Here is a 14,593-nt window from a genome sequence, read left to right on the forward strand (position 1 = left end):
GTTTTCTCTAAGGACTTATTTATGTAAAATATTTTTAAAAGATCTTGACCACGAACCATCTAGATTTTAGGGTTTAGCCCCATAGATGCCCTCCCCGACCACCTCATTCATCCACTGTCCTCCAGTTTTTCTCACCGTTCCCTGTGTGCTTCCTTCAGACCCTGTCACCGTTTACATTTATTTCTGTTTTACTTAAGTGGTAAACATAACTTAAAAGTGGTGACATAACTTAAAATTCATTAGCTCTCTCATGCACTCTGGTCTTTTCTTATATCCTCCCTCCTATACACACTCCTACCCATGTCACTAAAATTGTCTTCAAATTTTTCATTGAAGTGTTTTCAGTTAATAATGGCTTTAAGTTTTATCTACTTTGAGGCATCTTATCATTTAAAAAGATGTCAAAGCTTAGATAACAGAAGAATGAAGCATTAGTACTGTAAATGAGTAAGTTGCAATAGTAAACTTACTGATTGAATAATTTAAGTGCTTTAGTCAAATTGCATTATTTATTTCTGTTTTACTTAAGTGGTATATATTTTCCCAACTAGATGGTAAGGTTTACAATAGCTAAAACCATATCCATTGCATTCAGTATATCCCCAGCATGTGGCACAGTGCCTGCCTGGCACATGGTAGCTAGTAAATAAATCTTTTTTATAAAATGCAAATGTCTGAACCGATATTCAGCAAACATAATAGTGCTTATCCATAACTGAGACAGGAAAAAGGATGGGATACAGATTTTAGTTTTATCTCTAATGCTCTAAATATTTTTAAGTGAAAATCTTTCTGCATATTACTTAGACAATTAAAAATAAAAGTATTTTTAGAAAATTTATCACGCCTCCTCCCCCTTCTCAAATAATACCAAAAAGGTATTTAGCACAGTCCTTTAATAAATTTTTAGGTCATGCTAATATTCAAACTCTTTTCTTTTTTAGCTTATTTGTTTGGGTAGGGATTCTTTGGACAAAAGGCTGTGGATAATTCAGAGTCTCTTAAATCTCTTTATTTTAATTTTATTTTTAAAAAATATATATTATTGACTTTTAGAGAGAGATAGAGAAATAGAAACATCGATGACAGAGAAACATCATCGATCAGCTGCCTCCTGCACGCCCACACAGGGGATCAAGCCTGCAACCTGGGCATGTGCCTGGACCAGGAATCGAACCAGTGGCCTCTTGGTTCGACGCTCAGCCGCTGAGCTACACTGGCCAGGCTATTTTTTATTTTTTTAAATCATCACCTGAGGATTTTTTTTATTGATATTAGAGAGAGAGGAAAGGAAATGGAGGAAAAAATAGAGAGAAACATCAAGAGGCCAGACCAGACCAGGAATCGACCCTGAAACCCAGGCCTGTGCCCTGACGAGGGCAACTGAGCCAGCAACCTCTCGGTATGCAGGACGACACTCAACCAACTGAGCCACTCCAGCCCGGTGCAAAATAGACTTTTAAGCAACCCATAGAAGAACCAGACTTGCCAGATATTAAATATTTTATCAAAGTAATACGTGCACGTTGTCGAACAGTTCTGACCTAGTGGTTCGGACATACTGTGATTAAAGTCCTCAGAATAATGCTTTTGCCATGAAGGTAAGCACCCTCCAGGTCTGCTTTTGGTCTGGAGAGAGATTTATATTGGCATCTAGCAATATTAACCCTTTTGATGGTCTGTAATAGATGCTGCTGATGGGGAAACAGAATCTGGAGAAATACAACACAATCAAAATGTCACTTATGATCTCTCGAAATTGGTAAACTATCCAGGTTTTAATATATCTACTCCCAAAGGAATTCCAGATGTAAGTGTATTGTTTCTTTATTCTTATGAGCTATGTAAATTGTTCAAAATCTTAGCTTTATTTAGCAATTACTTACATAAAGAAGTAAATGTGTTTAACTTTTTAAATTTTCTTTATGTTGACTAGAATCTTAAGTGAAATCTTACATACCTTAAAAAAATAGTGGGGTTTTTTGTTTTTCAAAATAAAATTTTTCATCTTATATGGGAATGATTTCTACACTTTTTTCCAACTCTTATGTTTCAGAATTCAACAATTAAGTCTTGTGATGGTGATGGTAGCAGTAGTATTTTAATTTAAAAAATGCATGGGCTAAATTAAGGGCTGAATTGCCTGGCACAAGCCATCAGAGCCTCTGAAAGTGGATCCAAGACCTGGCCCACATGGGAATCCCCTTGCGGCCTCATAGGAAATGCACATTCTGAGTCCCTCCCTTAGACTTAATGGACTCAGTCTCTGGAATCTACACATTTGACAAGAGCCCAGAGTGATTCTTAGTAACAGTCACTGTTGAATGTGCTATTGGTGATGAGAGAGAAAGGTGGGACCTTAAAGATAAGTAATCAGTTTTGAAAGGGAAAGAACAGAAGATAGAAAACAGCACAAGTAAATGTGTCAGGAGGAATGAGCAATGAGCAGTCGGGAGAGGGTTGAGCCAGCCAGGCCGGATAAGAGCCCTTGTTGGTACTGCTTATAACTTCTACCTGTAGTAAGCAGGACATTTTGGGGTCAAGTGATTTTTGTCAAGTAGCTTTTAGTATTCAGTCCTGACTGTTCTGTAGGCAGAGTTGAGGTTTTTTTCCCCCTCAATGTACCATTATTTTCATTAATTCCCCCAAAAAAGGAAAAGTCACGTATGAAGCAGAAATGTAATTTGATACCTCCACTTTACCTCCTTTGAACAGAAATCTCAAAGCATGGCAATTCCTAGGTAAACGCTTATTCCTTCTCTTCTCGTCATTAGGAATGGAGGATGTTTGGTTCTATACCAATGCAGGCCTATCAGCAGAAGGACGTGTTTGCCAGTTACCTTACTTCAAACTTCCAAGCGGTAAAGAGACTTTCAGAGTCTTCTATAGAAACGTATTGCATGTGGCTGTGGGATTCTGTAATGCGTTAGCATCTTATTGCCTCGCTTGCTCAGTATAAAAGCTCTTGCTGTTTCCTGGTGAATCAAAAGGAAAAGGTAGCTGCATTCGCCAGTGACATGGACTTGGTTCTGGATTGGTTTTCTGCGTCATGTTTGAGTGAAGGGATGGATGAAGTTGCATTTCTTGTCTGCCCGCTGTAACTGTGCTTTGGTTCCTCCGTTAGCCGAGCGTGAGGTCTGCCTCCAAGAGGTCTTCGTCTCGGTCCAGCCCTTGTAGTCCGAAGAAGCAGAAGGGGAGCAGCTCGGCTTCCCCCGCGGACATGGAGCTCGACTCGGGTAGGTTTCACCTCATCTTGTGATTTTCCTGAGGAGGTAGAACACATTCGCATGCTCCTGAGTTCCGTAAGAAAGAAGCTCTTTGTGAGCACCAACTAAATAGTGAATTTTATTCTTGGAGATCCGAGCATCCCCACTGTCAGCGGTCAAAGCTGGGTTGGAAGACATACTTGGTCTGAGAGATGCATGGGCCAGTGTGCTGGGTTCCTGAGTTAGGCAGACCTAGGTCCCTCATCACCTCCCTGCTAGGTTCCTGAGTTAGGCAGACCTAGATCCCTCATCACCTCCCTGCTGGGTTCCTGAGTTAGGCAGACCTAGATCCCTCATCACCTCCTCCCCCTCCCCCACCCCTGCACCCCAGCAGTCCTGCCCCTGGCCTGGCCCCTCGGATGGGGCAGTGCTCGGAGACCAGCAGTGGCAGCTTGGTCCAAGAAGGCAGAGCCGAGCCAAGCTTCCCCAGTTATTCTTCCCAACTGTGTTGTGTGGTTTTTCTGTTTTGTTTCTAATTTTTATTGAGTTATTGAAGTGACAAACAAGAGTGGCCTGAAATAATGTAGTGACTATGACAATCTTCAAGAAAGGGTGGACCCCGGAGAGCCCAGGACCTGGGTGCGGCAGAAGGAAAGGAGGACTCTCGGGTGGTCAGCAGGGTTCAGTTTTGGAGTCTTTAGCCAGATACTACTTGTGCTGCCATTAGCAAGAATAGCAAATAGGAGAAGACTCCAGCTTTTGAAAGAAGTTCCTTTGTTTTGCACAGTTTGGATCTGCTGTGTGTGGGGGACAGCCAGCTGGTGATGACCAGTGACCAGTTAGCTATATGAACCCACCGATCAGGCAAATGGTCTTAGACTAGAGACACAGAATTAGAAATAAGCCCGAGGGGTGTCTCTGCCTCGTCTGCCTACCTTTGTTTCCTCCTGCCTTCCACACACTCAGCATCCAGCCAGCCTACATTTCCAGCCAAGCATTCTACTGCATTCTTTCATGAATTCCATCTTCAGCTACAGGAGACAACCTAGAAATTATTCTGTATCTCCATGCTGTTGTTCATAGTGTCTAGCTCTAACATGATGTAACAGCATGAAAACAGTTGCCAAAGGGGTCGGTTAATGTTCCTGGCACTGGAAGGTCCCGTAGCTTCCCCTGCAGGTGTCCGTGTTTTCAGGTGGCTTGAGGATGAGGTGAAGGTCACGTATGAGTATTCACAGGGTTTTCCCCTTCAAGCCAGTTATTTTTGGCCGTTGAATCTCTGACTATCCCCAAGTTCAGGGAATACATGCTAGTACAGCCAAGTGCTCTGACAACTGAAAGTTTCTTGCCTTTCTTATTGCAGATGCGGAGGCCCTGCATGTATCTTCGAGTGGGAATGCTACTCGGTTTCAGCCACCATTGCCCCCTGACACTCCTCCACTACCACGGGGAACTTCGCCCACTTTCATTCCTCCGCTTCCCAAGGGCACCCCACCACTGACTCCCAGTGACTCACCACAGACCAGGACAGCACCTGCGCCTATGGAGGAGGACACACTGACTCTGGAAGAACTCGAAGAGCAGCAGCGGCGGATATGGGCAGCCCTGGAGCAGGCTGAGAGCGTTAACAGCGATTCTGACATTGCTGTTGACACACCTTTAACTGGAAATTCGGTTGCCTCTTCCCCTTGTCCAAACGAGCTAGAGCTGCCTGTCCCAGAGGGAAAACCATCTGAAAAGCAGGTGCCAGAGGAGCCTGAGCCCAAGGAACAGGACACTTGTGCAAAGAAATCAGAAGTTGAACATCCAGAGAGTCCAGAGTCCGACGCGACAATGCTTTGTCGGCAGGACAAGGAGGAGTCTGCCGAGGGAGGCTCTGAAGGTGCGCCTCTCGATGACGGCAGTGTGGTATCGAACTGTGACATCAGGAACGGAGGCAGCCAGAAGCTCCTGCCCCTGGACCCCAGTCCTTCCACAGCCACTAAAACTCACAGTCCTATCCCTGATATGAGCAAGTTCGCAACTGGAATAATGCCATTCGAATTTGAGAATATGGCAGAATCGACTGGAATGTACCTCAGGATAAGAAACTTGTTAAAGAACTCACCCCGAAACCAGCAGAAAAACAAGAAGACTTCTGAGTAACTGCTTGACACAGCACCAAGACCTAGTTCATGATCTACAACTTTGTGTCCTGGTCACAATACTAAGTGGACAGATGAACCGTCTTCCTGTTTGTCCCTCCCATGTTTAAAAATCTGTCAGAGGCTTATTTGTGGCTTAAAGTCAGGCCTGTTTTAATGAATGGAAAGATCGGGCTCGCTGGCTTACCGTATTTTATTCTCACTACTAAGAACGTGGGGGAATGTAAGTATAGAGGTTTAGAGGTAGTTTGCTTATACTATTTTTGGGTTGTGAGTGTCCGTGCAGAGTGATGGTTTTTAGCGTCTTTTGTACATTGTTTTCCCTTTCTACATTTTGCTAATTATCTTGTATATAAGTTTAGTAGATCACTTTTTTAAAGAAAAAATTCTAACCATTTTAAATTCACATTTCAACTTCGACAACCAAATGAGAAAAATCAGGGATGAGCAGCTTTATCCCACTTGGGGTATTTTTGTAAGTGATTTACATACATCAATTTTAATGACCCTTTTATTTTTTTATAACTTCATTCTTCATATAAGCTTGCGACACAGGTATGATCGATCGTCTTTGTGTACAAAGGTTTAATAAATTAGTTTTCAAATACATAATCTAAGACTTTGAATACAAAAAGGTGATTCACAGTTAAATTAGTAAATAAAACCCTGTAAATTTGGAACTAAATTATATGGTTGTAAAAATTAGTGGAACTATAAATGGAAGAAAAACAAAGGAAATATAAGAAATTGGAAAATTTGGGTGTTTTTAGTGGTTTTCAACCTTAAATATAAAGGAGCAGAATCTTAATCATTTTGAAAATAATGGAGGGCAACTAGCCTTTGTACCAAAAAAAAAAAAAAATTCTGGACTTGAACCCCATGATAAATAATAGTTAAAAGTAGAAAGTAGATATAAAAAAAATGCTTTTAATTATCAGGTCTTTAAGAGCTGAAACAATGGGTGTGTGTCCGTCCCCCCCCTTTTTTTTAATTTATTGATTTTAGAGAGAGAAATATTGAATTGTTGTTTTACTTATTTACACAGTCATTGGTTGCTTCTTGTGTGTCCCCTGACCGGAGACCAAACTTGCAACCTTGGCCTATGGAGACAACACTCTAATCACCTGAGGTACCCCACCAGGATCTGAATCAGTTTCTTGCGGGGGTTTTTGTCTTTATGTGCAATACTATTACATCTTTATAGTCAAGTTCATGAAAATAAATATTTAAGTGATCTTGAACTATTAGTCTCAGATAGTACAGGGTGGGGCAAAAGTAGGTTTACAGTTTGTATGAAAAATAATCCAATAATTAATAATATAGGAATAAACTCACATACACTGTAAACCTACTTTTGCCCCACCTGGTACTATCCTGCTCTTAGGCCAGCAGAGGGAGCAAAATAGAACCATTCTGGCTTTAGTTTTCATTTTGACAACTTCAGTCATCCAATTGTTCTATAAACAGTAAAGGGAAGGGAAATTATATATGAAAGAGGAAAATTTATTTTCTTTCTTTTTTTTTTTTTTTTGAAAGAGGAAAATTTCTTTTCAAGGGCCTCACAGAACATGCTAGAAATTGAATAAAATGTTAAATACTTTGGGCTTTTTCTCTAGGAATTGAAGTACATAAAAGTAACCTCTTCTATGATCTTTATTACTCAGTAATTCTGTCGGAGAAGTATATTGTCACCATGTTATGTATGTAACATAAGGAAATTTCAGGGCATAGAGGTTAAAGTACTCGTCAACATCCAAGCAGCGGTGATGGAGAGGCCAGTCTTCAACCAGAGATTTGCCTGTTCCCTAAAACAGCGGTCGCCAACCTTTCAGACCTCATGGACTACCAGTGGTCCGTGGACCACCGGTTGGCGACCGCTGCCCTAAATCACAGCAGTGGTTGTTTAAATGTGCCTTTTAAAAAAAAAAAGTTTTGCCCGGCTGGCGTGGCTCTGTTTGAGCATCAACCTGTGAACCAGGAGGTCATGGTTCGATTCCCAGTCGGGGCATATGCGGAGGATGTGGGCTCCGTCCCCAGTATGGGGCATGCAGGAGGCAGCCGATCCATGATTCTCATCATTGATGTTTCTAGCTCTCTCTCCCTCTCTTTCTCTATGAAATCAATAAAAATGTATTTTTTAAAAAGTTTTGATTTTAGAAGGAAGGGAGAAAGAAACATCAATCAGCTGCCCCCGCACCCCCGCACCAGGGATCAAGCCAGGGCATGTGTCCTGACTGGCTACTGAGCCACACCAGCCGGGGCTAAATGTCCCTTTAAGTATTGCATTAGCAGAATCTGAACAACAGAGATATCTAACAATCATCTCCTTAGCATATGCCACAGATGAAATGTTAAGGTATGTTTGTGCTTTAGCCCATTTACACAATCACCATATTAGGTATGTTTTGCAAACTTCATTTTTTTAGAGGAAATGCTTAAGACACACAGCTGGTAAATAACCTAGTGAATCTAAGTTTAGATCGCTCTGATGGCCACATCCATGCTCTTAAAACCATTGTCCTGCCTCCTTGCCAGAAGCCCTGGTTTCTCCAAAAATTGGCTTCTAATTCTTGATTCATTCAGTTACATATTGAGGCAGTGATAGACTCTGCGTTAAGGAGCTTATACACTGGTGGGAGAAAATACTACTTAGTTCTGAGATTCACTAAGTGGCCATGTGAGGAGGGGTACCTGGGTTATTTTAGGGTGATGGGAGAAGCACTTAGGGAGGACTGGCTTCAGATTCACAGGGCCATGGGTTTAAGTTCATTTGGAGGGTATTTGAAGACTCCTGGAAAGAGAGAGCCTTTGAGCTAATCCTTAAAAGTGTAGGTAGGAGGATTTCCATAGACAATGAGCATCAAAATGTACAGGAAATCACCTGATTAAAACAAGCAGATACTTGCTGGGCGTGGAGTGGCTCGGTTGAGTGTCATACTGTGCACCGAAAGGTTGCCAGTTCGACTCCTGGTCAGGCCATACTCGTGTACCTGGGTCTCGGGTTTAGTCCCAGATGGAAATGTTTCTCTTACATAGAGGTTTCTCTCCCTCTCCCTTTGTAAAATCAATTTTTAAAAATCATTAAAAACAAAAACGAGCAGACACTCAAGAATTGTAGGATGGTAGAAAGAAAGACTGATGTAGAAAAGTTCACTGATGTAAGAACTCTTGATGCTTTACTATGGAGTTTGAATTTTATTAGGGAAAATGACCTAAAGATTTATCAGTGCAGTGACCTAATTGAAAATATCCAAGAGGAGTTTTAGGAAGAAAAATCCTGAAGCAGAATTTGGAATAAATTGGAGAGAGGAGACATTTTATAGAAGGGGGCCCAGAAAAATGGGAAGTAGTTGCCTTCCGAAGGTGCCCCATTTTTAAAACTTATTCTCTTGGCTGTATTTGAGTATATGAAGAATGTTGGATGGAGGAACAAGGTACTGTTTGGACTTGTCCATGCTGTGACAAGGCTCCAGGTGTGGTAGGTGAGGTCATAACCAAACACTTGTACTTCAGGATGGACTTGGCTCAGGGGTGGGGACCAGTTTCTAATCTTTGCCTTGGGGTGAAAGGAATGTGAGCTGTAATACACAGGTTGCTAAAACAAAGCCAGCTCTTTGCCACCTCCTTGCACAGGTAAGTAGAAAGCCTTGCTAAACTACCAAATGGCGGATTTCTTTTTTCAAAAGATTGCATTCCTTTAAGTGGTCAAAGAGTCAGTCTACTTTCTACCAACAAGAGCCTTCCTCCTCGTTGGTTCTGTTCTTCAGGTTCTCTGCTGGAATCATTTGTCCCTTCTGTCTCCTACTGTGTAGATTGTCATTAGAAGGTAAAACAAACAAGGGTGTTGTAACAATTGTGAATACCCAAGTAGCTTGTAAGGTGTGACTCTGTTCTCAAGAACCCATGTCCACACAAGCTGTGTTTTTCTTCAGCATTTAGCATTATTTTTTCCTTCAACTTAATAGATTTGTTGGAATTAGTGGTATAAATTCACTTTTAAATGTTTAGGATTAAAAAAAAATGTTTAGGATTAAAGTATTTTGTTAAAGTATAGTGTTCAATTACAGAGCCATGACTATATTCTTAATAAATCAGAAGTCTATGAACAAGCATGCTTTGTAAGTCTCCAGCAATCTAGCTAGAATATTGGAATATCAAAAGTGCAGCTGTCCAAAAAACAGGATCTTTTTTTTCTTTTTCTTTTTTGTCCCCAAAAGAAATAACTGCATTGGGGTGGGGGGCAGAGAGTGAGGCTGTAAGATTAATTAGAGTGAAAGAAATCCTTCCTTATCGTGTTGTAGAGCACGTCTTTGTGATTCACACTTGGATTTGAATCTGTGGGTTTTATAATTTAGAAAACAGCCTTTCTGTAAAATTCGCATCTCATACCCTCCATTAGCTGGTGTTAAATGTCTAGGCTTTAGGTCCCACTTTTAGTGCATTTTCATTTGCAATTAATTTATACCCTTTTATAACCATTTAAAGAGTAAATTAAGGTGAAGATGTTTTATTTTTCTTTATTTAAAATGCTTTTAAAATTATAAGTGGAAGGAGTAACAAAGCCATGCATTTGAAGGAGAATAACCCATAGATAGGACACCCAAATTGTAACTTATCAAATTTATTTTCTCAGCAAGCCATTTTCTAAACCCCAAATGTTTATTTCTTCCCCAAAATGGAAATTCTTGATTTTGTTGCTGAATATAAATGTAATATATATATATTTGTTTCATAAATGTAAACAAACAAGTAAAAGTCCTTTATATATATATAAAATCACAAGTTTCAGTTCCCATTGCTCGATGTTCACAGTTTGGTATAACTTTTTCTGAGCAAATACTAAGAATTTTTTTTAGTATTTTGTATATATAAGTCTTATAAGTATGTGTTTTAATAAAAGTGAGATTATGCTACACTTTCCTTGTCAGTATTTGAAATCTATTTTTTTTAAATATATTTTTTATTGATTTTAGGAAGAGATAGAAACATCAATGATAAGAGAGAATCATTTGCTTAGCTACCTCCACTGGGGATCGAGCCTGCAACCTGGGCATGTGCCCTGACTGGGAATTGAACCATAATCTGCTGGTTCATAGGTTGATGTTCAACCACAGCCAGACCAGTAGGGCTGAAATCCTTTTATATTTTTTTTAATATTTTTATTGATTTCAGAGAGGAAGGGAGAGAGAGAAACATCAATGATGAGAGAGATTCATTGATCGGCCTCCACACCCACTGGGGATGGAGCCCGCAACCTGGGCATGTTCTCTGACCAGAAATCAACCATGACCTCCTAGTTCATAGATAGATGCTCAACCATTGAGCCACGTTGGCTGGATGAATCTATTATTTTTAATGGCTGCATAATAGCATACAACATTTTATTCAATACTAGAGGCCCAGTGTATGAAATTCATGCATGGGTAGGGTCCGTAGGCCTGACCAGCAATCGGGGCTGATCTGTGGGGCGATCGGGATGACCGGTGGGGCGATCAGGGTGCCCGCTTGCACCCACCTTGGCCTGGCACCGCCCACTCACCTGCTCCACCATCCCACCATGGTGCCGCTCTCATTGGGGCCCATTGGGCCGGCAGCACCTCCCCTGCTGCCTGCCACCTCCTGGTGTTCAGCACACATCTAACTCCCAGTCGGTTGAACTCCAGCCCGTGGGGACAATTTGCATATTAGCCTTTTATTATATAGGATTGTTTACAATATTTTGTTAACAATGCTGCAGTGAACATTTTATTTATTTTTAAATAGATTTTTGATTTCAGAGAGGTTGGGAGAGGGAGAGATAATATTTGTGCAAATGTATACAGGACGCATTACTGTATTATCAGATTGAATATGTTTTCATTGCAATTGTTATTTCTCTGTGACGTGGCTTTATAGCCTTTGCTCATTGTTCTATTTGTTTACTTAAAGGAGCTATTAAAAATATATACCTTTTGTTAAGTACACTGTACACTTATGTTTTTGATTTGTCATGTATATTTTTACTTATTTATGATGGCTTTTGAAGTACAGATGTGTCAAATTGTTAGGAGTCAAATCTTTGAATCTTTTCCTTTATCAATTGGCCATTTAGGTGTGATGATCTATTTTGCAAAATCATTTTTGTTTTGCAAATTCACCATCTGATATCCAATAATGTGGTTATTGATTAAAGCTGATATTGAAAAATTATTTCTGTACTCGCTTCAGCAGCACATATCCTAAAATTGGAACCATAGAGATTAGCATGGCCCCTGCAAGGATGACATACAAATTGGTGAAGCATTATTTAAAAAAAGGGAAAATTGCTTCCCTCCCCACGATTTAAATGTGCTTAGTAAGACTATCCCCTTACAACTAAGTTTCTTTTCATGTAGATGATTTTACTAATTCCTGTCCAAATTTGGCTCACTGTGCCCCAATCTCACTATATTTTAGGTTTTCTTTCTGAATCTTTTTTTAGATTTTTTAAAGTATGAGATAATTTTTTAAAGTGTAGAAAGAATGACTGGGGCAAAAATACCAAAAATATTTTATAACCTAAGCAAAAGAAAGAACAGGTCATGTAAAAAAAAAACCAAACAGTTGGTGTGACTCAGTGGTTGAGCATCGACATAGGAACCAGGAGATCACAGTTCGATTCCTAGTCAGGGCACATGCTCAGGTTGCACGCTTGAGCCCTAGTAGGGGGAGTGCAGGAGGCAGCCAATCATTGATTCTCTCCCAATATTGATGTTTCCATCAATCTCTTTCTCTTCCTCTCCCTTCCACTCTGAAATCAAGAAATTTTTTTAAAGAAAAGTTATAGTACTAATCTTTTCATTATATCTGTCGTAATGGGGAAAGTCTGACATATCACAAATTCTAGAAGTACATTTTCTAAACAAAATTAACTATTCACAATCTGACTACATGTGGAATTTTCAGAATACAAGGACTCACTGAAAATGCAACTGGTAGATCCTGACTCAGCTTCCTATGGTTCTAGACAGGCAAGATTGCTTCTCTGGAGGGCTGCCATCATACCAGGGTGAATTGTTCATGTTTTCAGTCGTGGAGGCCAGTTCGTTAGTCATAATTGGCGAATGACACGTAAACTGGACTAGGATAGGTTGTGGGACTAGACCCAGGGCAAATTTCTCACGGGCTTCAAACAAATGTCCTTCTGTTCTTACCACTCTCTCTCCATTCCTATCCTGACTTTTGACTCTCTGAACCAATCACAGTCTGCTGTTCATATTGGTCCAATTTAAAGGTTTTATAGATTAGTATACAGAAGAATATATGAAGGCTCAATCTATGAAGGTGGTTGAGAGCTAATATGCTTGCATGATTTAGGGCAGTGGTTGGCAAACTGCGACCTCTTGAGTGTGGCTCATCCACAAAATACCACGTGCAGGCGCGCACGTACAGTGCAATTGAAACTTTCTGGCCCCACACTCAAGGGGCCAAAGAGCCACATGTGGCTCGCGAGACGCAGTTTACCGACCACTGATTTAGGGAATCAAAGATCAGGACAGGACCTATCAGCGTAGCTCAGTGGCTGAGCATCGACCTATGAACCAGGAGGTTCAGGGCACATGCCCAGGTTGTGGGCTCAGTCCCCAGTGTGGGGTGTGCTGGAGGCAGGCAAATCAATGGCTCTCTCATCACTGATGTTTCTTTCGCTCTCTTTCATCTCTAAAATCAATAGACATATACTTAAAAAAAGAAAAGATCAGGACAGACATAGCAGGCATGTGGTAGGAACAGAATGTATTGCCTACATTTATATTTGAAATAAATGGTTAAGTTTGAAATAAATGGTTTTTCTAAATTCTGCCCCAAAGGTCTATGGACTCGTAGTTAAAAATCTCACATTACAAAAAAAAAGAAGAAGAAGAAGAATTTCACATTACAGGTTCTCCTGATGGTCCTCTGATTAGAGTGGCCAGAGCAGAGATATCTCATGCCTGCCTTGGGGCATCTGCTCTGTTTTCTTGCTTGAATCACTTTCCCCTTGAAATCCATTTACCCTCACCTCCCTCACCTTGACCACCTGATTTAAGAGTCTACACACACACACACACACTCACACACACACACACGCCACCCAATCACTCCCAACCTCCCTTGATCTACATTTTTCCATAATACTTTCTACTATTACATAGTTACTTTGTTTATTGTTTATTGTCTGCCTTTCCGCCCTCACTAGAATTTAAGTTCCACAAGAACAGCAATTGCTATCCACTGATAATCTTGCAAGTCAGGAAGACCAGCTCAGATTCAGCGGTGGGGAAAGAGATTCCTCCTCTTTGGAAGAGCTACAAGATATTATGGTGTTTTTTTCTTTTAAGTCTATTATGTGTGTTTCAAGTGATATATGGTTAAGGCTCCGGTTCTTTGAGCATTTTCATGTATCATGTAATCACTGCAATCTATGTAGTTTAACAGGTATGATTTAAAATTGGTTTGAGCCGAAACCGGTTTGGCTCAGTGGATAGAGCGTCGGCCTGCGGACTGAAGGGTCCCAGGTTCAATTCCGGTCAAGGGCATGTACCTTGGTTGCGAGCACATCCCCAGTAGGAGGTGTGCAGGAGGCAGCTGATCGATGTTTCTCTCTCATCGATGTTTCTAACTCTCTCTCTCTCTCCCTTCCTCTCTGTAAAAAATCAATAAAATATTTAAAAAAATTGGTTTGAAACTCACCTATTTTGGAAATATTTAAGATAAAAAATAGGTAACTTCCAGAATAGGGGGAAAAAAATAAGTGGAATAAGAGAGTGTTTAAAATTAGAAACTGCTGGGATAACTGTGTCAAACAGTAATGTTAACAAACCAACCTAATTTTAGTGCACTACATTTTTAAAACACTCAACTCTTATCCATCTGGCCTATAATAACAGACTGCTCTTCCAAGGAGTTGTTTGTCTTATGATTGGCCCAAAGTACCACATTCAAGTTCAAAGTCATACTTGTTTTTGTCTCACTTGATTGTTGATAACTAATAGACATCAGTTTGATAAAATTCAAAGTTGATCCCTGGCCAGTTTTGCTTAGTGGATAGAGTGTCGGCCCTCGGACTGAAGGTCCAGGGTTCGATTCCAGTCAAGGGCATGTACCTCAGTTGCAGGCTCAATCCCTGGCCCTGATCAGGGCACCTATTAGAGGCAATCAATGGATGTGTCTCTCTCACATTGATGCTTCTCTCTCTCTCTCTCTCTCTCTCTCTCTCTCTCTCTCTCTCTGTCTTTACCCCTCCCT

At 40.6% G+C, this 14,593-nt stretch overlaps 1 protein-coding gene across 1 annotated transcript in view; it reads left to right on the plus strand.

Annotated features, from left to right (window-relative positions):
* Positions 1-5,962, plus strand: part of ZCCHC8 (zinc finger, CCHC domain containing 8) — a 19,547-nt gene extending 13,585 nt beyond the window's left edge. Inside the window, exons 10-13 of the mRNA XM_015567259.1 lie at positions 1,678-1,810; positions 2,775-2,861; positions 3,125-3,236; positions 4,570-5,962. Coding sequence (XP_015422745.1) covers positions 1,678-1,810; positions 2,775-2,861; positions 3,125-3,236; positions 4,570-5,351 — 1,114 coding nt within the window. The 3' untranslated portion in view covers positions 5,352-5,962. The remainder of the gene's footprint in view (positions 1-1,677; positions 1,811-2,774; positions 2,862-3,124; positions 3,237-4,569) is intronic.
* The last annotated feature ends 8,631 nt before the right edge of the window (positions 5,963-14,593 follow it).

This window comes from Myotis davidii, unplaced genomic scaffold (assembly GCF_000327345.1).
Source record: "Myotis davidii unplaced genomic scaffold, ASM32734v1 scaffold223, whole genome shotgun sequence".
Classification (NCBI taxonomy): domain Eukaryota; kingdom Metazoa; phylum Chordata; class Mammalia; order Chiroptera; family Vespertilionidae; genus Myotis; species Myotis davidii.